Source organism: Cydia fagiglandana, chromosome 1, assembly GCF_963556715.1.
Source record: "Cydia fagiglandana chromosome 1, ilCydFagi1.1, whole genome shotgun sequence".
In the NCBI taxonomy this organism is placed as follows: domain Eukaryota; kingdom Metazoa; phylum Arthropoda; class Insecta; order Lepidoptera; family Tortricidae; genus Cydia; species Cydia fagiglandana.
In genome coordinates this window covers 26,998,120-27,019,582 of record NC_085932.1, presented here as the reverse complement: position 1 = coordinate 27,019,582, position 21,463 = coordinate 26,998,120, and the positions used below count along the sequence as shown (strand labels likewise).

At 36.7% G+C, this 21,463-nt stretch overlaps 1 protein-coding gene across 8 annotated transcripts in view; it reads left to right on the top strand.

Moving 5' to 3' along the window:
* LOC134668504 (tight junction protein ZO-3-like) overlaps nt 1-21,463 on the top strand; it is a 132,062-nt gene that overhangs the window by 15,856 nt on the left and 94,743 nt on the right. For all 8 annotated transcript variants that reach the window (XR_010098793.1, XM_063525990.1, XM_063525973.1 and 5 more), the window contains exon 2: nt 372-429. Coding sequence is in view for 7 of the 8 variants with exons in the window: in XM_063525990.1 (XP_063382060.1) it covers nt 372-429 (58 nt within the window). In the remaining variant the exon portion in view is untranslated. The remainder of the gene's footprint in view (nt 1-371; nt 430-21,463) is intronic.

The following is a 21,463-nucleotide window of genomic DNA, read 5'->3' as shown; positions in this document are numbered from 1 at the left end:
GTTCTTGTTTGATCACTATCCATCAACCCGAGTAATCCGATATTGTGTAATCAAACTAAATGAATAGACAAACTCGGCGCACACGCACCCCTGACTTAATAAATATAACTACTACTGCGCCACTTTATTGGCGTAAAAATTGTATTAAAAAAAATACCTATTAGGTACACAATTTTTACGCTCTTTGGGATGTAAAAAATATTTGAAAATTGCCCTATATACCGTTCCCGGATATGTAATTAGTTTTTTACCTGCTGATACAACTTACAATTGACTAATATTTATCTACAATTCCTACCGGGCCCTCATTGGATTTTCCAACCAAATAGTTGGTATACCTAAGTTTTTTTAAAGAAGTTGTTTTGTTGCAGGATACAGTGCAGCTGACAGTACCAAAGAAAACATGGTTATGAGCCATAATTTAAACAGGTTAGTATTCAAAGTAAATACTAGTGTAATTTAACTTATAGCCGCCCATACGTCAAACCTTGCCAAGCAAAATGAAATTTTATTTTGTCAACACAAAGTTCAAATTAGAATGGAACAGGATACCTTTTTATAGGTCTCTGGGCGGCTAGAGGTTAACATAGTAAATTTAGTGTAACGTAATAACTTTCACGTAAAATGTTTGTAGACATTGGAAATTCTTCGAATTCCTGGAAAACCGATCGGGGTCAAAAGATTGGTTTTTAAGTTTTTTGTCTTTTTAGTTTTTTGTTCAAATCTTGTAACATTAAATTATTGTAGGTGACTAACCAAACAGCAACATTTTAAAGGCCATAGTCGGTTTTCCATAGTAAGTTGGCCCTTAAGTCAATTTGATTCGGGTTTTTTTTTGTGAGTACCTCTTATGGTGAAGGATATTTTTGCTGAGTATCAACATCCTACTAATGACACAGTTTTTGACTTATGATTTTATTAATTTTTTTCTTTAATGTATTGGTTTTCGGGATGTGTTCAAGCGATTTGCTTAAATTCTTTAAATAGTGTTCTTTATTTAGGTATACATCGATACTCATAAAACGAATACCAGTTGTCATATAAAAAAAATTGTCAAATAAAACATTTTTTTATGTCATGATGAAGTAGTGACACCTCTAATTTTTTTTCTAGTTGTAGGCCAGACATTGGCCTACTACTTACCTAAATATCAAAATTTTCCAAACGGTACTTCCTGTCAAACTTACTTACTTAGGGGCTATTCATAAATTACGTCATTTAAAATTAGGGGGGGGGGGGTCTGGACATCGTATGACGGTAGCATGAAGTAGGAGGAAATGGGGTCATTTGAAGCATGATTTTTGGATGATTATAGGGGGGGGGGGTTAAAAATCGTCAAATATCGATGACGTAATTTATGGACAGCCCCTTACTTACTTTGTTGGCGCGGTGACCCAAAATGAGTCTTGGCCTCCAACACAAGAGCACGCCACTTTGATCGGTCCAGAGCGGTATCCCGCCAGCTTTCGCCGACGCCGAGCTCACGGAGATCTGCCTCCACCCACTCTATCTGCCCAACGGTTTCGGTCTTCCTGTCAAAAATAGATAATTTTTTACAGGAAGTACCGTTTGGAAAATTTTGATATTTAGGCAAGTAGTAGGCCAATGTTTGGCCTACAACTATAAAAAAAATTAGAGGTGTCACTACTTCACCACAACATAAAAATTTTTTTTATTTTTGTTTAATTTTTTTTTCCTTTTTTTTTATATGACAAGTGGTTTTCGTTTTTTGAGTATCGATGCATACCTAAATAAAGAACATTATTTAAAAAAATTAAGCAAATCGCTTGAATACATCCCGAAAAACAATACATCTAAGAAAAAAAAAATCATAAGTCAAAAACTGTCACTAGTAAGATGTTGATACTCAGCAAAAATATCCGTCACCATAAGAGGTACTCACAAAAAAAAAACCGAATCAAATTGACTTAAGGGCCACTTACTTACCTACTATGGAAAACCGACTTTGGCCTTTGTCTGAAAAGATGATGTCACCGAGCTGAGAGGAATAAGTCCGTTTTTATTTCTCTTGAGTGTAAATAAATGTGATTTAAGTCCAAGGACAAAAAGCAACTGCAAACAAATAACCAACATAATTAAACAATAACGCGTGCAGTGAATAGGCATTGTCGACACGATTGTCAGCCCGATAGCGAATAGCCCGCTTTGTGGCTGGCCATAGGCGTTGCCGATCTGATCTGTAATTCCTGTTTGTATTGCGACTGTGGCTTATTGTTCGTTATTGGAGTTAATAGTTATGTAGTAAAACAGTAGCGGTATCGATTGTACTTAATGGTTATCTCTGTTAATAAAACGGTAGCTTAAGGCTTGTTATTTTTTTAAACTAATTTGTACCTAATGAAATATATGTTTTAATAGGTTAGTAAGGCAGAATCAGGAATTCATTCCACAAAAAAAAAATATCCGAAGATGTTTCAATTAGCCATCTGTTGCACGTATTTATATTTAAATGTAATCGTAGTCATAATAAAAGTATTCATGCTCGTGCGCACTGCGCCTGCAGCTCGGATTATTCCGGTGTGGTTCTTCAGCATTTTTTGCAAATTTGCTAGCTCTGTGCCAGTTGATAATTTTTAGGGTTCCGTACCTCAAAAGGAAAAAACGGAACCCTTATAGGATCACTCGTGCGTCTGTCTGTTCGACCATTCCCCCCCCCCCTTTTATCTCTGAAACTACTGGATCTAAAATTTTGAAAAAAATACAGAAAACAGTTACTTTAGGAAAACCTATTAGAAATGTGCAGTCAAGCGTCAGTCGGACTTATGTACGGAGCCCTTGGAACGCGAGTCCGACTCGCATTTGACCGGTTTTTTCTTTATACTCCGTCTAAGGCAGCTTTGCATCGACGTGAACAGAACTAATTGAAGAAGTGTCATTATAAACGTCATACACATTTTCATAACAATTACCTAATGATGACAGTGATGACAGATTTAGCTTGTTCCGACTCTACCTATATCTCTTGGTTGGTTTAAGGTAGATAAGTGGATAACTTTAGATCTTAAAAATTTAAAATGTTCAAAAAAAGGCGAATCGAATGAGATATCTACTATTTAAATCTTTATTTTATTCTGTTTTTAGTATTTGTTGTTATAGCGGCAACAGAAATACATCATCTGTGAAAATTTCAATTGTCTGGCTATCACGGTTCGTGAGATACAGCCTGGTGACAGACGGACGGACGGACAGCGAAGTCTTAGTAATAGGGTCCCGTTTTACCCTTTGGGTACGGAACCCTAAAAAGTAAATCATCTTCCTAGCGGAGTTCGGCTTTTTATCACTGCTCTTGGGAGACTGGGGTCGCCTGGCAACTTACTCTTTTTGTTAAAATGTAATTGCCAAGATTTTTTTTTTTTAGATCCTTGATATGTTTTTGTGTGCGTGCCTTCTTCCTCAGATGTAACGTCTGCATCATTGATGCATCAGATGTTAATGCATTAGAAATAAGAAGTCCTATCGGAAGAACCCCTCAGCTCAGCTGCTTACGCGCACGTGCGCTCTCAGAGTGCAAGATCCGTTCCACGAAGGACGTATGTGTAATAATAACTCTATGGATGCTAGGCTGTTTTGGAACTGAGCTGAGTACAATATCCGACTTATGAAGAAGGGCGTATGTGCCACGGGAACTTTATGGATGCTAGGCTGTTGTAGAACTGAGGATGTTGTAGATTGTGCAGCGATCTTATGAAACCAGCTGTTTAAGTTTATTGGATAAACTTTCATTGTGAGCACATATGTATATGTAATACACATTGAGTAGGTACGAATATTCTTTGTTGTGTCCAAACCAAAGATGGACTTTACAAAACTACCTCCGGTGTCGCGGTCCACTCCACACACTGCTATTGGTGCTCTCTTATAAAGTGGTACCTACCTCAATTATCCGAACCCTCAACTATCCGATCAATTTCAGGTAGGTACCTACCTATTCTATATTAAATTTATAACATTAATTTGTACGTAAAATTTTAATATATAGGTACCTAATGTAGTATGTGTCACTGTTTTAATGTAAAAATATGTTGTTTTTGTTTGATATCGTTCAAATAAAACACAATTCGATTATCCAAACTTTTGATTATCCAAATTAGTCTCGGTCCCAATAAGTTTGGATAATCGAGGTTCTGCTGTGTGATTACGGTATGAGAGTGACTACTTTTTTTTATTAAGAAGTATACCTATGTAAAGTTAGCTTCTCACTAACGAATATTCGGCAACTATTCGGTATTCGGCCTATTCGGCCACTTTGCCGAATATTCGGTATTAAGCCGAATGTTGCTTACTATTCGGCCGAATACCGAATATCTGTTGCGCCTACCTAAAAAGAAAAATTACACAAAAAAATTACCAAAAACTAGGTATATTTAATATTTAAAATGTATTCTTGATGTGGTAATACGAAGGCACGTTTTTGAGCATTTCTTCTTCAACGTGCCATATCCTATTGAGCATTTGTTGATTACAAAATATTTTATTTTTATCATGGGTCTGATTGGATTGATTCTAACTAGATTCATTAATTATGTCAACATAAAAATATATCTTAGCAAACGTTGTGCTTTGTTGGCGAATAATTTTCATACTAATTGTGACTCAAAATGTTCGCATGTCATGCCGAATATTCGGTATTCGGCCGAGAGAGGGGCCGAATATTCAGTATGTATTCGGTATTCGGCCAAATTCACTATTCGGGGCATCTCTAGTTCTCACCAAACATTCGAGTTAATTAAGCTGTATAAAATAATAGGTAGAACTTACCCATAAATGCCTACGTAAAAGCATTAAAAATACCTATTCTCCTAAGAAGGACATAAATAAAGTTCACTTAGTGCACTCTGCAAGCCGATCGGAGTGGACCCGCCCACAACACTGACGGAAAATGCCCTTTGAAGTGGCTTAACTCCGAATCAAACGTAATGCACCCGCGGCGTAAACTTCCTGCACCAACGGATGGGCTCGTTGACAGGACTTCAGCCTGCTCAGAGTGTTCAATTGAAGCTTAATATATATTTTATAAACGTTTTAATTTAGGAGAAAAAGTGGAAAGGTGACCCACGTTACCGAATGGGACTATGGTATGGGAATATCCCCCTTATTCATAAACGCGCTACAAAGCTCAATTAGTTTGTCTTTATCTGTCGTTTTGACTTATGTATAGGTAAGAAAGGGTTACTTAAAACATAATTTAACTTAATCAGGCCCGTAAAGCTTAATGAATAAGGGCGATAGTACATACTTATTTATTACTTATTAGTGAGAGCAAAAATATTCGATGGCAGGCTAATTTAGTTATTCCTTCATCTGTTTTTCGTTTATGCATGCCGGCTCCTGCGCTAACGGATGGACTTATTAAATGTACATTTTATAAATTATTTGATTCAGGTAACAAGTAAGGGCGATACACCGAATGGGGCTGTTTGGAAATAGTTTGAATTATATACAATCGGAATAACAAAAACCTGATGCATACAAATTATTGGGAGCAAAATATTCGCTAATTATTTTATCCCTATGGGTCAGAACACATTAATTGTCTGTCCATTAACACTTGTGACATCTTAAGGGGCCCACGAGTTCGCCGGACTTTATCAGCCTGTCAGTTGTTCGGAACTGTCACCTTTTGCGTTTAAAGGGACCCACTGATTAACAGTCCGCCGAATGGTATCTGCCGACCGGCAGTGACAGTTCCGAACACCTGACTAGGTGTTCGGAACTGTCAACTTTTTGTTCTAACTGACAGGCCGATTGCGTCCGGCGAACTGGTAATCTGTGGCCCCCTAGGTATTGTAAGAATATAGGCCCACGAAATTCTAATTTTTCTCACGCCGTACGTTGCCGTCGTTTTTTACTTCCACTACGTCAACAAGCATTTATTTAAAATCCTTCACTCTATTTTACACGCAATCCCGTGGAGGCTCTATTCTATTTAAATAGATACGGTCATAATGCACTTTAGTTCCGGTCGCAACCCATCAAATTATTCCAATTCGAGCACATTTCCCGCGGGGTTCGCTTCTAGACCAAAATACAGTCATGCTCGGCAACGAACAATTGAATTATAAAACCTGTGTGTTGTGCTCCCATAGATATAATAATTGACAGGAGAAAGAGAGATTGTGCGGTAAATGTATTAATCTTTCTAAAGTTACACCAAGAAAAGTTTGAAGGGATTTTGATTTTACGCAGACGTCATAATTTCATAGAAGTTTGACGTTTAAAATAACACTTGCAATGCGTGGGCTATCAAAGTCTGTGCAGACTTTTCTTGGTCTAACTCTAGAGTCTAGCCTAGCCAAGCCAATAGCTGATAGCTGAGCCTAGCCAATTCTGCACAAACTTTGCAGTAACAAAGTGTTGTAAGCATCGAAGTACCACCTATTTGCATTACGTGTCTAACAAAACACGTAAAAAAAGTTTTATTTTAATTTTCCATAGACGATAAAAACTGCAGTAACTCATACTCCAAAGAGCCATTGAGATTGATATCGGCTTTCAGCACTAACTGGGTTGACCTAGATGTCGAGCGCTGCGGTGCACTCGCCAAAAATACTGGGCATGCCTAGATGAAGCTGGAGACTTTGTCTATACTTTTCTAAAGGCTTTTATGGAAAAATACTGGCCATTTACACACGCAGGGGTTATTTTATTAGGATTGTGATATTTCATAAGATTTCAAGAATAAATTATAATTATTTTGCGTGAGTTATGTTAAACTTATGGCATTCAGTGGGTAGTGATTAAAAATGTGATTTGTGTTTACCCGAATATTTGTTAATTAATCTGTGGGTAGTCGCGAAAATGACCCTACTCTCCTACCCGCCAATTCTAATGAGGGAAAAGTATAAAATGTAACTTACCATGGGATGGAGGGATCATTCTCGCTTGGCGCTTGAACCAGTAACATGTAGCACGAAGGGTACGGCTTGTTAACTAAATATTGTCAAAGAGTGTTGAAGTAAGAAGTTGGAGTAAAATAAAAGTAATTGATTGTACGAAGGACTTTGATTCATCACAAGTCAGAAGCGGTGATCAACGGCGCCCATAAAAGGACTAGAACGTGTGAGTACCTAGTATACATATACATATTTTATATACTCAGACGTTATGGTAGTAAGTTTTAAGTTGCAATGCTTGTAACCTCAAAACCTGATTAAGAATACATGTAGATTCGCGATCATGGTCAAGTTGAAGTAACGAATGCAGACTTATTACATAATTTAGAATTCTGCTGGTAATCAAAATCGGTACAGGTATTGAGCGAGTTAACCTTATTTTTTTTTACAAGAGCCATGTTTAAGATAAGACCGTGGTTACAAGTTGTCTTAGAATTTGAATACTTACTTACGATTAGTGTGTACAGTGTAGTAGTATGTTATTTTTAGTGTTCCGTACAAAACTTTGTTTACGGAACACTTATTTTGTGTAATATCGATGTTTAGCCGAGCATAGGCATATACGATACGTGATCGCGATTATAGTAAAATTGGATACGATTTGGATAAATATTTAATGAATCCATTAGCAATTAAGATACAAACATGTATAATTGTACGTGTACGGTTATAGGCAAGTAGGTAAGTTTATTGTCATTAAAGGAACAATTTCATTTAACAGAGTGGTTTTAAATTTAAATAGCCCATATTGTGAAGAAACATACAGCGTGAAGTGCTCTGTTTTCATGCAGATTTAGTTTAAATACTTGCTGTCGTTAAAATGAAAGTATTTACATCATGCATATTGAATATATACGTGAGTTTCGAATACTGATCTTAATCTATTCTAATAAATAGTATGAGCTAAATTATCTAATAAGTAAAGTCATACATGATAACGCCTTTGATTGGTTTCTGAAATGAATAAAGGGCTCCATTAGGTTAATGACACGTTGTCATTAACAGTGTAGTCACCATGTAGGTGGTGTACCATCATAGTCAGACGGGTCAGACCCTAATGTCTTTGTTATACAGATTTTTATTGGTAAATTTTTCATGTCATTCAATTTTTACAAGTAAAATTATTAATTATAATAAGTGAAAATGTTATAGTAGGTAAATAAGTAATTAATAATGGGAGGTAACTGTTAGGACTTAGAACCCTATTCAATACGATGTGTTGGAATCAATAATCGTTTTGCATAGATAATATAGATACGTCAATTGAGTAATAAGCGTGTTCTAGAAGTAATTATTTCAGTTTTTGTTGAATGTTGTGTCACTTTTTGATTCCTTTATGTCAGTCTGCACTGAATTACAAAGTGTTAGTCCATGATCTTGAAGAAAGGCTTCGTCAGCAAACATAACGCAGGTTGTGTTTGTGTTAAGTATCTTTGGCAGGTCAAGAAATAGTAGGCATCCACAAACGCTTCCCTGAAATATTGACATAATGGAATAAACAATATGACGCGATTTTGATGTCACGGTCTTTAGTTCCTCGCGGTCCTTATCTAAGTGTTCTACTTGTACGCATTGTTTACGGTCTCAGAGGTACGATTTGATTTGAACCAAATATACAGAGTGCCGCGTATTCCCATCCCGTACAATTTACAGAGTAAGATTTCGTGTGATACTTTTTTATACGCTTTTGTCATGTCCACCAAAAATCCTAAACCATGTGTTCTGTTGTCTTTATGACCTAAGATGTTCTGTATGTATTAATAAAATGTAAATGATAAAATACTGTACTTTACGAAAAAGTTGTGTTAGACTCCATTTATTAAGATAAAATCGGGTAAGAGTGCGATAGGTCGATATTGGTTTGGATGGATTACGTCACCGTTTGTAAATATGGGTTTAATAATGGATATTTCATGGATATTAAGTAAGTCCGGGAATATTCCTTGATTAAATGACTGGTTAATCAGTTTTGTCAGTGGCTGTGCTAACTTTACAAGAACGGGCGGGATTTCATCGACTCCAAGACTATTTTTATTTTATTTTTTGAGTTTTATAATTTTTATTGTTTCGGTCACCGGCTGAATGAATATTGAGTTGATGGCGGGGTATGCACACGGCGCGCGCGGTCCGTTATCGCTCCTGCTTTATTAAATATGAGAACTCTGGCGCTGATTGATAAATTGTTGAACTATGGGGAAGCTATATATCGTAACATATCATATAGGCGGTACCCTATAACAAGTGCTATGTTGCTCGTGGACCCGATGTTCCATTACCTGAGTACGGGAAGAACGATCTAGTTGCCACGTTATTACCTACATATATTTAATATTATACTACGTACACAAGAGCTTGATCCTATGATTAGTGGTTTGAATATATATGTTTTTGATAGTATCATTGGGTAATCGCTTGTGGTCGCGGTGTGATCGCTTTGATTTTTTAGTTGAATTATTTTGAGCCATGTAGGCGAGCTGTTTAGGAGTGCATCTGTTTATGAGTGCAGCCATCTATCAGGTGTGCTACCAGAAAGTCCACAGCCATGTAGATGTGCTGTTTATGAGTGCGGTTATGTAGTGCGCAGCTAGAAAGTCGATAGTCATGTAGATGTGCTGTTCATGGGCGAGGCCATGTAGGTGTGCTGCTCGAGTCTACAGCCATGTAGATGTGTTGTTTATGAGTGCGGCCATGGAGTGTGCTGCTGGAGTCTACAGCCAAGTAGATGTGTTGTTTATGAGTGCGGCCATGTAGTGTGCTGCTGGAGTCTACAGTCAAGTAGATGTGCTGTTTATGAGTGCGGCCATGTAGTGTGCTGCTAAAGTCTACGGCCATGTAGATGTGTTGTTTATGAGTGCGGCTATGTAGTGTGCTGCTAGAGTCTACAGCCATGAAGCTGTGCTGTTTATGAGTGTGGCCACGTAGTGTGCTGCCAGAGAGTCTATAGATGTGGTCGAAAGTCAGAGTTAGGATCTGAAGAGTTAAAGAGTAAAGAGTTAAAGAGTTAAAGATGAATTAAGTTAAAGAGTTGAATTGAGTTAAAGAGTTGAATTGAGTTAGAGAGTTGAATTGAGTTAGAGGGTTGAATTGAGTTAGAGAGTTGAATTGAGTTAGAGAGTTGAATTGAGTTAGAGAGTTGAATTGAGTTAGAGACTTGAATTGAGTTAGAGACTTGAATTGAGTTAGAGGGTTGAATTGAGTTAGAGAGTTAAATTAAGTTAGAGAGTTGAATCGAGTTAGAGAGTTGAATCGAGTTAGAGAGCTGAATCGAGTTAGAGAGCTGAATCGAGTTAGAGAGCTGAATCGAGTTAGAGAGCTGAATCGAGTTAGAGCTGAATCGAGTTAGAGTTGGATCGACCTAAATAGTTGGATCGAGTTAAAGAGTTGGATCGAGTTAAAGAGTTGGATCGAGTTAAAGAGTTGTATCGAGTTAAAGAGTTGGATCGAGTTAAAGAGTTCATGGAGTTAAAGAGTTAATGGAGTTAAAGAGTTAATGGAGTTAAAGAGTTAATTGAGTTAAAGAGTTAATGGAGTTAAAGAGTTAATGGAGTTAAAGAGTTAATGGAGTTAAAGAGTTAATTGAGTTAAAGAGTTAATTGAGTTAGAGTTAATTGAGTTAAAGAGTTAATTGAGTTAAAGAGTTAATTGAGTTAAAGAGTTAATTGAGTTAAAGAGTTAATTGAGTTAAAGAGTTAATTGAGTTAAAGAGTTAATTGAGTTAAAGAGTTAGTTTTGAGTTAAAGAGTTAGTTTTGAGTTAAAGAGTTAGTTTTGAGTTAGAGTTAGTTTTGAGTTAAAGAGTTAGTTTTGAATTAAAGAGTTAGTTTTGAGTTCAAGAGTTAGTTTTGAGTTTGAGTTAGTTTTGAGTTTGAGTTAGTTTTGAGTTTGAGTTAGTTTTGAGTTTGAGTTAGTTTTGAGTTTGAGTTAGTTTTGAGTTAAAGAGTTAGTTTTGAGTTAAAAAGTTAGTTTTGAGTTAAAGAGTTAGTTTCGAGTTAAAGAGTTCGTTTCGAGTTAAAGAGTTCGTTTCGAGTTAAAGAGTTCGTTTCGAGTTAAAGAGTTCGTTTTGAGTTAAAGAGTTCGTTTTGAGTTAAAGAGTTCGTTTTAAGTTAGAGAATTCGTTTTGAGTTAGAGAGTTCGTTTTGAGTTACAGAGTTCGTTTTGAGTTACAGAGTTCGTTTTGAGTTAGAGAGTTTGTTTTGAGCTAAAGAGTTTGTTTTGAGTTAAAACAGTATAGTTTTATTTTGAGTTAAACAGTTTAAAGAGTTTTATTTTGAGTTAAACAGTTTAAAGAATTTTATTTTGAGTTAAACAGTTTAAAGAGTTTTATTTTGAGTTAAACAGTTTAAAGAGTTTTATTTTGAGTTAATAGAGTTTTATTTTGAGTTAATAGAGTTTTATTTTGAGTTAAACAGTTTATTTTGAGTTTAAAGAGTTTAACAACTCGCTGGCGTAGGGTGATAACAAAGTTTAACAACCAATCATGCAGCGCACTGAAATTTAATTACAGGGTAAAATGGATTCCGATATTGACACCCGAGATCACCTAGACTGTCGTCACGAGCACGACGGATGCAGAGTCGCGAGCGGTAGACGCTGAAAGTCAGCGACGGTGAATCTACCACAGAGGACGCTGTGGACTGCGACAGCCGAGCGTGAGGGGCCTGAAGACAGATGTCGTCACCACAGTAGGCGCTGACGACGGGGCCTCTCTCAGATGACCAGTACGAAGAAGGCGACGCTCAAGAGGGACTTACAGTGGAGGACGTCATCAAGTTTGTAACTAAAGTATTGTAATTTGAAAAAGAAACATCTGATTTCAGAGAAAAAAATCATTAGATAATTGCATCTGTTAATTACAAACCTGATTAAGCCGTTAATGTAATCACGTAGCTTCCCCAAAATATTATTTCCATAAACAGTTCCTACATTTACTATGGAAGGTCTAAAAATTCGATTATTAATGTCAATTATTATCGCTCATGCTGTGGAAGTTGTTTCTTTCTTCTTATATCAGGCAAAATTTTATTGCTCGCGTCATGTTTGTTATAAGTAGAACTTAATTGAAAATAAGTATGTTACAGTACTAAAATCAATGCAATGAAATTTGGGCTTATATTCTATAAGCACGTGCCGATAATAATGTGTCTATAACCCTGCGTGTAATTAGGTAAAATAACTTATCGTATGGGGATGTAAATTTTAGTAAAAGTAAAGGGTTTGACAGTGTGGACGATGTATTTCGTGAACCTTTACATGATTAGTAGTATAAGTAGGTATTTAAATATCCCTTTTTATGTAACAATAATACTAGTCTGAAGAATAAATACCGTTTACATCTGCAATACCTGCTACCATGAGTAAATTAAATAATTTGAAGTTTACCTCTACTTAAGTTGCTGTAATTCTTTGTATTATTTTATTGTATTCTGGTGTACAATGATTACAATGAAGAGTATTGGTATTGTATAAATAAACTACTTTTAACTAAAATAGGATTGAAAAGGCAATAGGCAACACGGCCGAGTGTGATATTATTGTTGATCGTGCACCGGAGGTAGCACGCAGTCGGATGGCCGAGTGTGATATTTCATAAGATTTCAAGAATAAATTATAATTATTTTGCGTGAGTTATGTTAAACTTATGGCATTCAGTGGGTAGTGATTAAAAATGTGATTTGTGTTTACCCGAATATTTGTTAATTAATCTGTGGGTAGTCGCGAAAATGACCCTACTCTCCTACCCGCCAATTCTAATGAGGGAAAAGTATAAAATGTAACTTACCATGGGATGGAGGGATCATTCTCGCTTGGCGCTTGAACCAGTAACATGTAGCACGAAGGGTACGGCTTGTTAACTAAATATTGTCAAAGAGTGTTGAAGTAAGAAGTTGGAGTAAAATAAAAGTAATTGATTGTACGAAGGACTTTGATTCATCACAGGATGATGTTGCACTCGTAGGTTTGGACCTTTGAAGCAGCGCCAAGCTAGCCATGATTTTAAGTACAAAATTTGCGTTTCTATAAATGCACAATAATAAAAAAATCATTAATATTGGTTGCATCGATATAGTCTTACTGTAATTTACTTTCTATGCGAATCTTGAAATTACATTACATGTATATTATCGATTTATCGAAGGCAAAATTCAGTTTTATTTTTTAGGATTACCGCCCATCTCCATTCTCATTATTATTAAAAATAAAATAGGGTAAAATCTGCCTCCTAAGCCCCCCCCCCCCCACATCTAGCGTCTTTCAAGCGTCGGCGTCAAAATAGGTCGCTGGAATAATAACAATATTAAAAATGTTAGAATAGTAACCTAAATGTGCACTTACCAAGCTCGATGCATGGATCAATGCCTGACTGCTCCCAATTTAAGCTTCCAGCCAAACCTAGAATAAGCCCAGGGCAGTATAGCATGACTTACCGAGCACTCGCCTCACGAACTGGAGAATATATGTCTGATCCCGATTTAATAAGGTATTTTAATTGAAATAATCGGCCAGGAGCATGTCGGGCCATGCTCGGTGTAGGGTTTCGTAGTTTCCATTCCTGTTCTGTCAAAATAGGCCAAACGGGGGCTAATATTAGTAAGTATCATATAAGGGAGTACCTTTGCAGCGCTTTGTACATAGGTACGTCTTTTTACCAAGAAAAGATTTTTTGCAATAACACACAAAAGACTAGACTGATCATGTTCGCTATAGTTTTCATTAAAAGTATTTATTAAGCTCTTGTTCCACAATTTTTTTCATAGTTTTTGGACCCGTGGTTCAAAAGTTAAAGGGGGGGGGCACATTTTTTTTTCTTTCGGAGCGCATATTTGCGAAACTCAATAAATCAATAAATGGTTTAAAAATAAAATTGTATGGGAGGTACCCCAAATATTTTTTTGTACTTTTTATTTTACCGTTCTGTCGCAATGTATGATTTATGCATTCATGCCAAATTGCAGCTTTCTAGCACTAACGATCACGGAGCAAAGCCTCGGTCAGACAGACAGACAGACCTGGCGAAACTATAAGGGTTTCTTATTTAGGTGACTACGAAACCCTAAAAAGGCACTATAGTCCTCCGTGTAGGTAAATTGACAAATTATGTCGTTATATTTATCGAAATGGCGGTTCTGAACGGCAGTAGAAAAAAAATACAAGCATTAAAAGTTTCATTTTAGAAAATCAATTTACCCATTTGGACGAAACATCATGTTTGGTGTATTCGGGTCATTCCGAAAACATCAGGGGCCCGTTTCTCAAAAGCTTGTAACTTGTATATACGAGCGGATGTCACTTACTGACAGCTTTTGTTAGAAAAGGACTTCCACTTGTATTACAAGTCGGGTCGGGTTATTCCAAAAAATGACAAATACATTATTATGATGTAATTATTGGTGATTTTGAAGTAGTCGGAATTACCCGAATACACCTTACCTATACTATTTAGGGATCCGAGTCCACGTTTATACTGGTAAGCCAGTTCTCTGTGTGTAACTGGAGTAGCACCCAACCCAGGTCCGAGGTCGACTATCCCCTGTTTCTTTTGCGTCCCACCCACGATGCTGTCTGATTTGACAACAATATAGCCGTTATTCCCTGGGGCTAAGGCTCGTTTTTGCTTGGTAAACAGAAATTAAAGTGCATAGTCCGTACCTGAAGTACAGTGGACACATGTGCAATAGGTCAGCTTTCGACTGAAAACTAGGTCACGCACATTTAATTTTAAACATTGAGTTCCCTCAAACTTCAAACTTTTTCCCCTCAATCGCCTTTTTTTTACCTTTGTTAGCTTGGTTGGACTACCTATTTTTGACAGCTCCATATATTGATCGACGGAAGTCATCAAAATGTTTGAGAGCATGCGTCAATATCCTGCAGTAGGTAGGTGTAGGTACCACATATAGCAATTACAGTTTTTTTTCTAAAAATAACTCAAACAGCATTCTCTCGAAAAGGATCTTCCGCATTTGCTAGGGCTGACCAAATATGTATATACCATGTCTAATCTGATTAATATGATTTTTTCGTGATTGTTTTTTTTTTTCAGAATGTGTTTTGATATAGGAACAATCTGATGACTGTTTTCCTTTGCGATCTTCGATCAGCTTTTGTTTTTAATCAAGTGACAGTAGGTACCTCCTTACTGCATTTAGGACAGCCATCAAGTTAATAAGTGTTTGAGTAACTGAGCAAAATAGCGTCTATTCAGTTCAATCGTGATCGTGACCGGCGATCCGATTAAAATTGCGTGAGAATAAATCTTCTTGAAGCCTTAGGCTTAGTTATTGTTACATAAAGACTTGTTTATTTTCATGGAACTTTGTATGGAAATAAAACTTACCTAGTGAAATGTATTCGAATGATCTGGGGTTATTTATTCGAGATACTAGCGGTACTGTGAGGTTTAGACCTTAATAAATCGCATGGCTCCGCCATTTTCAAAAAAATATAACTGAATCGACAAAAAAAATGGCTCATAAAATTTCACCAGAAACGATTGAGAAATGCGACTTATAGAGGGAAACAGTCGGACATACGAAAGCATTTTGGTCAAGCTGAAAAGAGACGCTTTGCTCATGCTTTTCGCTTGCTCGGTTAATTATAAAGTAAAACGGTAACCGGGCCAGGGGAGGCGTAATTTACAATGGGTGGTAAAGGGTAATAAAAATTAGGATGATGATGATTATGACGACAATAGAGGAATGTAGATGATGATGATAAGCTAATACATATTATTAATGTTAACATTTAAAAAATTAAAATGTCGAAGGTGGCCACAAAGAATGGTGTCAAAAACTCAAAAATAATTCAGCTGGCCTACTGTATTTTGCACACATGTGTCTCAAATGCAGTATGCGCCTGAACTTTTATTGCTATTCTATATAAATAACCAGCTATCGGGTCGTTACGGTTTGATTCGGCTCCGCCATTAAGGGTAACTACGAGTTTCCAACTTCTTTATCTTCTAAATCACACTTGGGTTTTGTTGAAGGTATTTTTTTTAAGCGCAGGCGATTGTTTCGAATAAGGGATAGGACATAGGACTTTTATCAAATACATAGGTACGAAACAGATGCGAAACAGTATTAAACTATGATCTAAATTATTCATGCACATTCTATAAATTTTAATTAAAATTACTATCTTGTGTCATATCATCTTAGATCTATTCTATGTTTTTCAGGAATGACTAGAGCAAGGTAAGCTAATTATATTATTCAATTATCGTATTAGCTAGAACAGTTGTACTTGAGATAGGTATGTACGATACGACTTGTATCGTATCTCGGGCACTCGTATAGTACGAGTAAGCGTAGTCGTTAGCCCAGAATAAGCCTAATAAACCGTACAATTTATGAACAGTAAACATTGCAGTTCTAAACATCAAACTGGAAATTATCTTTCTAATGCTAAAATAAATAGTCATATCTATATAAATAAATCTTTTCTCCAAGCGTCGCTGGCAGACGGCCGAACGGCGCCCAGTCGACGAGGGCGGCCCGACGCGTCGCGTCGCGGGCGGACTACGAAATAAAAAAAAATCATTCGGAAATCGAACTTTCGAATTTTGAATTTGAAAAAGTTCAAATGTAGAGTAGTGATGCGACACGAAATACCGAATACCGATTAGTGTAGTGTGACAGTGAAGTGTGAACTGGAACATGTGCGAAAAAGTTTGTGCTATAAAGGATTAAACTAGCGGTTTGAAGTATTAGAGTCTGACTTGAGTCTGACTAAGTTAACTCTGCATTGGCATTTGCAGTAATGTTTGGCAATGTCATTATTTCAAGAATAGCCGGTCTCTAATTAAATCACAATTTGTTATCAACATACTTACAGCACCTTTCAACCATTTTATACATAATATACCTACTAACATATATGGAGGCTTGTAAAGTAGTGAATATGGAGTGTAAGTTTGTAATGTCGTGAGTATAGGTACAGCACCCTAAAATCATTATTGACTCAAAAAATATCACAACTCTGCGTGTATTACCCACATACTTAAACTTTTGAACTTTAAGTATACAGTAAAACTTTTGCTATTTGTTCTAATTACTTTCCCAAATGAATTAGGTACTTACGCAAAGCTCTGGAGTCTAATTAAAGTAAACGACACTGTTAGGATCATTATCATTATTCCAGTGTAGGTTATCATTGTAGGTATCACTATCAACATCGTCATTATTTTCTTGTACACTTTTTTGACGAATTAGGCGTAGATTTTAATATCGTTCGTTTTTTTGGTAGAGGTCCTATACTTTTACAAGATAACCGCAAAAACTACAGAAATCCATAATTGGTGCGTGGGTGGACAAAAATATATCATGACATCAAATTAAATGAAACAGGCCAAAGGAAGAAAGGCCATCTTAACTCTATAATGATATGCCACACTGCTTATATGTAGGTAGCTCATCACTACCTTGATATCGATGTTATGCACCTGAGATCCTACCGGAAAAACTGCGAAAAATCTAAATTTCGCTCTTGCCCATTCGAGCGATAGAGAGGTAAATAATCGAATTTCTCGATTTTTTTTTCGCAGTAAAGCCGCTGGTACGCACGGGAAATGAGCTATTATGCTATTAAACTCAATCAATTATGATACGAATGATTGAAATGTAAGGCAATTCGCTCTACAATCCGCAAGCAAATCTTCAAACACAAAACAAAAGTATTAGCACATTTTATAAATAAACGCAATACGTTGACCCGGCGCCGGATCCGCCAATAACACAACTGGGGTAATGTTTGTGCTAATTGTCTAACCTGCGAAAAGTAGACTGGGTATGTTTAGATGCGATTTGGTGACAGTGACACTTTTATGTAAAATTAGGGCAGGACACCTTTTTCTTAATTTTGATTCGTATGTGCATTATAAGATTTATAAGTCATCAATTAAATGAAAGTATACTGGGTGATTTTGGGACCGTGATGATCCCGAATGAACATGGTTTCCCATGGCACTGATATGAAATTCGTGAGAAAAACCTTTGGGCCAATAAGTTCCGTCTTCGCCGGGCACTCAGATGTTAGATTATTTCTCGTGATTTTGTGAGTTCCACGGGAAACCTTGTTCAGTATGACCATAACCATATTAATACATTTTTGACGTTCGAGATAAGGACCCAAAAATCAACCGGTATAAGCGAAGAAGCCTAAAACTTATCTCCACGAAAAGAACTGAAAGGTTAAATTTTTGCATCTACTGCTGCTTCTACTGAGCCGAGAGAACTGTGAGAACCCATACCGCGTGGTCTTTCCAAGTCGGGCAAAAACTGCAAATTTACTTCTTAAATCATTAACTATATTAGGGACTGTTTCGCTATTTACATATAAGTTTTCGGGGTACAATAGATAGCAAGTTTATTAGAAACATTAGAATCTCACAGGGAGTAGAATAGATGGGGATCTTCAAAAAAAAAACACGCTTGTAGCTAATTATATTTACCTCGATATCCTCATAACTTTACCGCGTCTAAACTTAAAACATTCTAAGCTTTTAGCGGCGCCCCAAAGTAAGTACCTGCACAGAAAGTAGTAATAGCCCAGAACAGGCGTCGCGAATGCTCGAACACAAATAAGTTCCCCAGTATTTGCACATTACAGATAAGATAAGGGAACGCTGATGGACGGAAAACGAAGTTTTGCATCATTTCAGAGTTTATTTTCTGGGATAAAAGAATTACGGATGCCACTGTATGAAATTTAGTGAGTCTAAGCAAGAAACAAGTGAAAAGTCTTGAATTGGGCGACTTTCTTGGCTGAATAACCTCAGGTAATAACACACAATTAGTACTCAGTAAGTCAGTGTGACATTTGAGTGTGAGATTTAATAACTGTGAAAGTTTGCTAATGTGTTATAATTAAACAAGTCTGCGTCATTTGAAGTGTTTTTAATGAAAATTTGTAAAAACATGGATAACAATTAAACGAGGGTAAACCATTGGTCACAATTTCTACTATAGGTATTAATGAGATGTTATTTTGCGCTTTGTGATTTGAGAACGGAAACGGAAAAAGAATAGGAAAATTCGCTTATCCAAAACGAATACGATGATAATAGTACAGTCATTATATCCAAAAAACCGTCCCTACCCGTGAATAATTAGTTCTTGGATTTTTTCTTCGTAGGTCCCTCGGGGTCCTCGGTTTTACTGTAAAATCAAAAATGACCGAGTTATTCAAGAAAAACCGTTTTTGGAATATACACAGGACCCTGATACAGTCTACTTTTTGAATTTACACTCCCAGTGATTCCCCCGAGGGACGTACGAAAAAAAATCCAAGAACTGATTATTCACGGGAAGGGTCGGTTTTTGGGATATAATGACTGGACTAACTTGTAGAGAATCAAATTTCCTACAATTTTTGTCCTTACGGTTTTACTGTAAAATCAAAAATGGCCGAGTTATTGAAGAAAAACCGTTTTTTTTGGAAAAAAACCATTTTTTGAATATACGCAGGAGCCTGATTAAGCCTACTTTTTGAATTTACACTCCCAGTGACCCCCCCGAGGGACCCACGAAAAAAAAATCCAAGAACTAATTATTCACGGGTCAAAATCTATAATGACTGTACTATAATAAATAAATAGTATCGTTTGCGAATTAAAAAAAAAAAGCGCTGGTGGCCTAGCGGTAAGAGCGTGTGACTTGCAATCTGGAGGTCGCGGGTTCAAACCCCAGCTCGTACCAATGAGTTTTTCGAAACTTATGTACGAAATATCATTTGATATTTGCCAGTCGCTTTTCGGTGAAGGAAAACATCGTGAGGAAACCGGACTAATCCCAGTAAGGCCTAGTTTCCCCTCTGGGTTGGAAGGTCAGATCAGATGGCAGTCGCTTTCGTAAAAACTAGTGTCTACGTCAAATCATGGGTTTAGTTGTCAAGCGGACCCCAGGCTCCCATGAGCCGTGGCAAAATGCCGGGATAACGCGAGGAAGAAGAAGAGTTTGCGAATTTTAAAAAATAGCACCAATTTTGCTTACTTATATTGCATGTTGAAGTGAGAGAAGGCGTAGGTAATGTATACAAACTCATGCCAATTGAATGAATTCAACGAATGGACAAAACTCTCAATGACACGGAATACCGCAATCTGGTAAACTGAAACCGTTTTCTTGAGCTGTGGGACATCACTAATTTTGGTCACGTTAAAGTTCGACCCGCGAGTCTTATCAGATTTTTAAAAAACTTTACCTATATGGCAATAATTTTACCCATAAATAAGCTTCAAGCGGTTAGCAGTTTCAAGCGGTTATTTCATTTCGTATACCTAATGGTAGTTATTTTTAACCAAATACGCACCAAAGGAATTTTGGGATATTTTAACTTTAGTAAATACCTATTTATCTCGCGAGCTCTTATGATTCTACCACCATACACCGATCCACCACCATGTGATAACTTATTTTCAATTCTAATTTCCCGTATATAAGTACTATATTTTATGTTTGAAGTGGTAGATAGATACTTAACGTACCTTTATCTAGCTCTACCTTGTACCTAATTTGTTGTATGTACAAATACAAACCCTATTTATCAAGCTAATGAGCTAACTAATGACCGTTTAATCAACTTCTAATTATCAGTCATCTAACCGATATCTTCCGCATCGCATGTAGTGCCAAAATGTAATGAACCCGGGACTTTCTATTACGCTACATTAGAACAATACGTGTCTTGTACATAATATAGAATAGAACTTTGAACAATGAATTAGTTTCCTAATCTCATTCTGTAGCTGTATTAACCTTTAAAGTAACAACAGTCGGAGTAACCCGTTGGGACAATGGTTATTAATTTGTTAAAGTAACAGTTGCTGTCGGCGCAGAGCGGGCCAATAACAATAAATCTGTCAATGAACGAACGGCTTGAACTAACTGGCCGACTATTTTCTACGTTATACATTAATAAAACTATTAAAAAAACAAATGACAGTTTTGTAGATTTTTTACGGATATCATTTGTTTTGCTGTTTGTTTGTGACTAGAACACGACGCTCCAAAAGTTCGTAAACTTTGTTAATATTTGAAAAATTGCCAGTATTCAGCCAGTCCGTAGTCACATGTTTTTCTTGACAAAGAAACATTTCATGACATGACATGCTCTAGTGTTTATATTTACAAAACCATTATTTTTATGTTAACTATAACAGTATATGGAGAAAGAAAAGTGGTCAAAGGGCGTAGAAATACCAAAATTAAAACATGTTAAAAAGTTACGCAAGCCACAAACGTTAACCAATTTAACCACAAAAAATTAGTTGACGCGTCATTCTTTTTAATTCTACCAGACAGGCCGATTCGTTTTCGGCCAGCCCTTTTCTTTTTTTTTTCTAATTCCCAGAGACGTATTAGTTTCGGCCAACCATACGCGAGTTGTCACCGAGACATCCGGATATAGAACGGTTGCGTAGATGTCTGCCCTAATTGACAGATTCAAGTGCAAATTACGACCGTTATGATATTTTTGGAATTGGAAATGTCATTGGCCCGGATCTAAGGCGAGGGATTATTATTTTTGGAAACAAAATGTCGGTGATCTGAG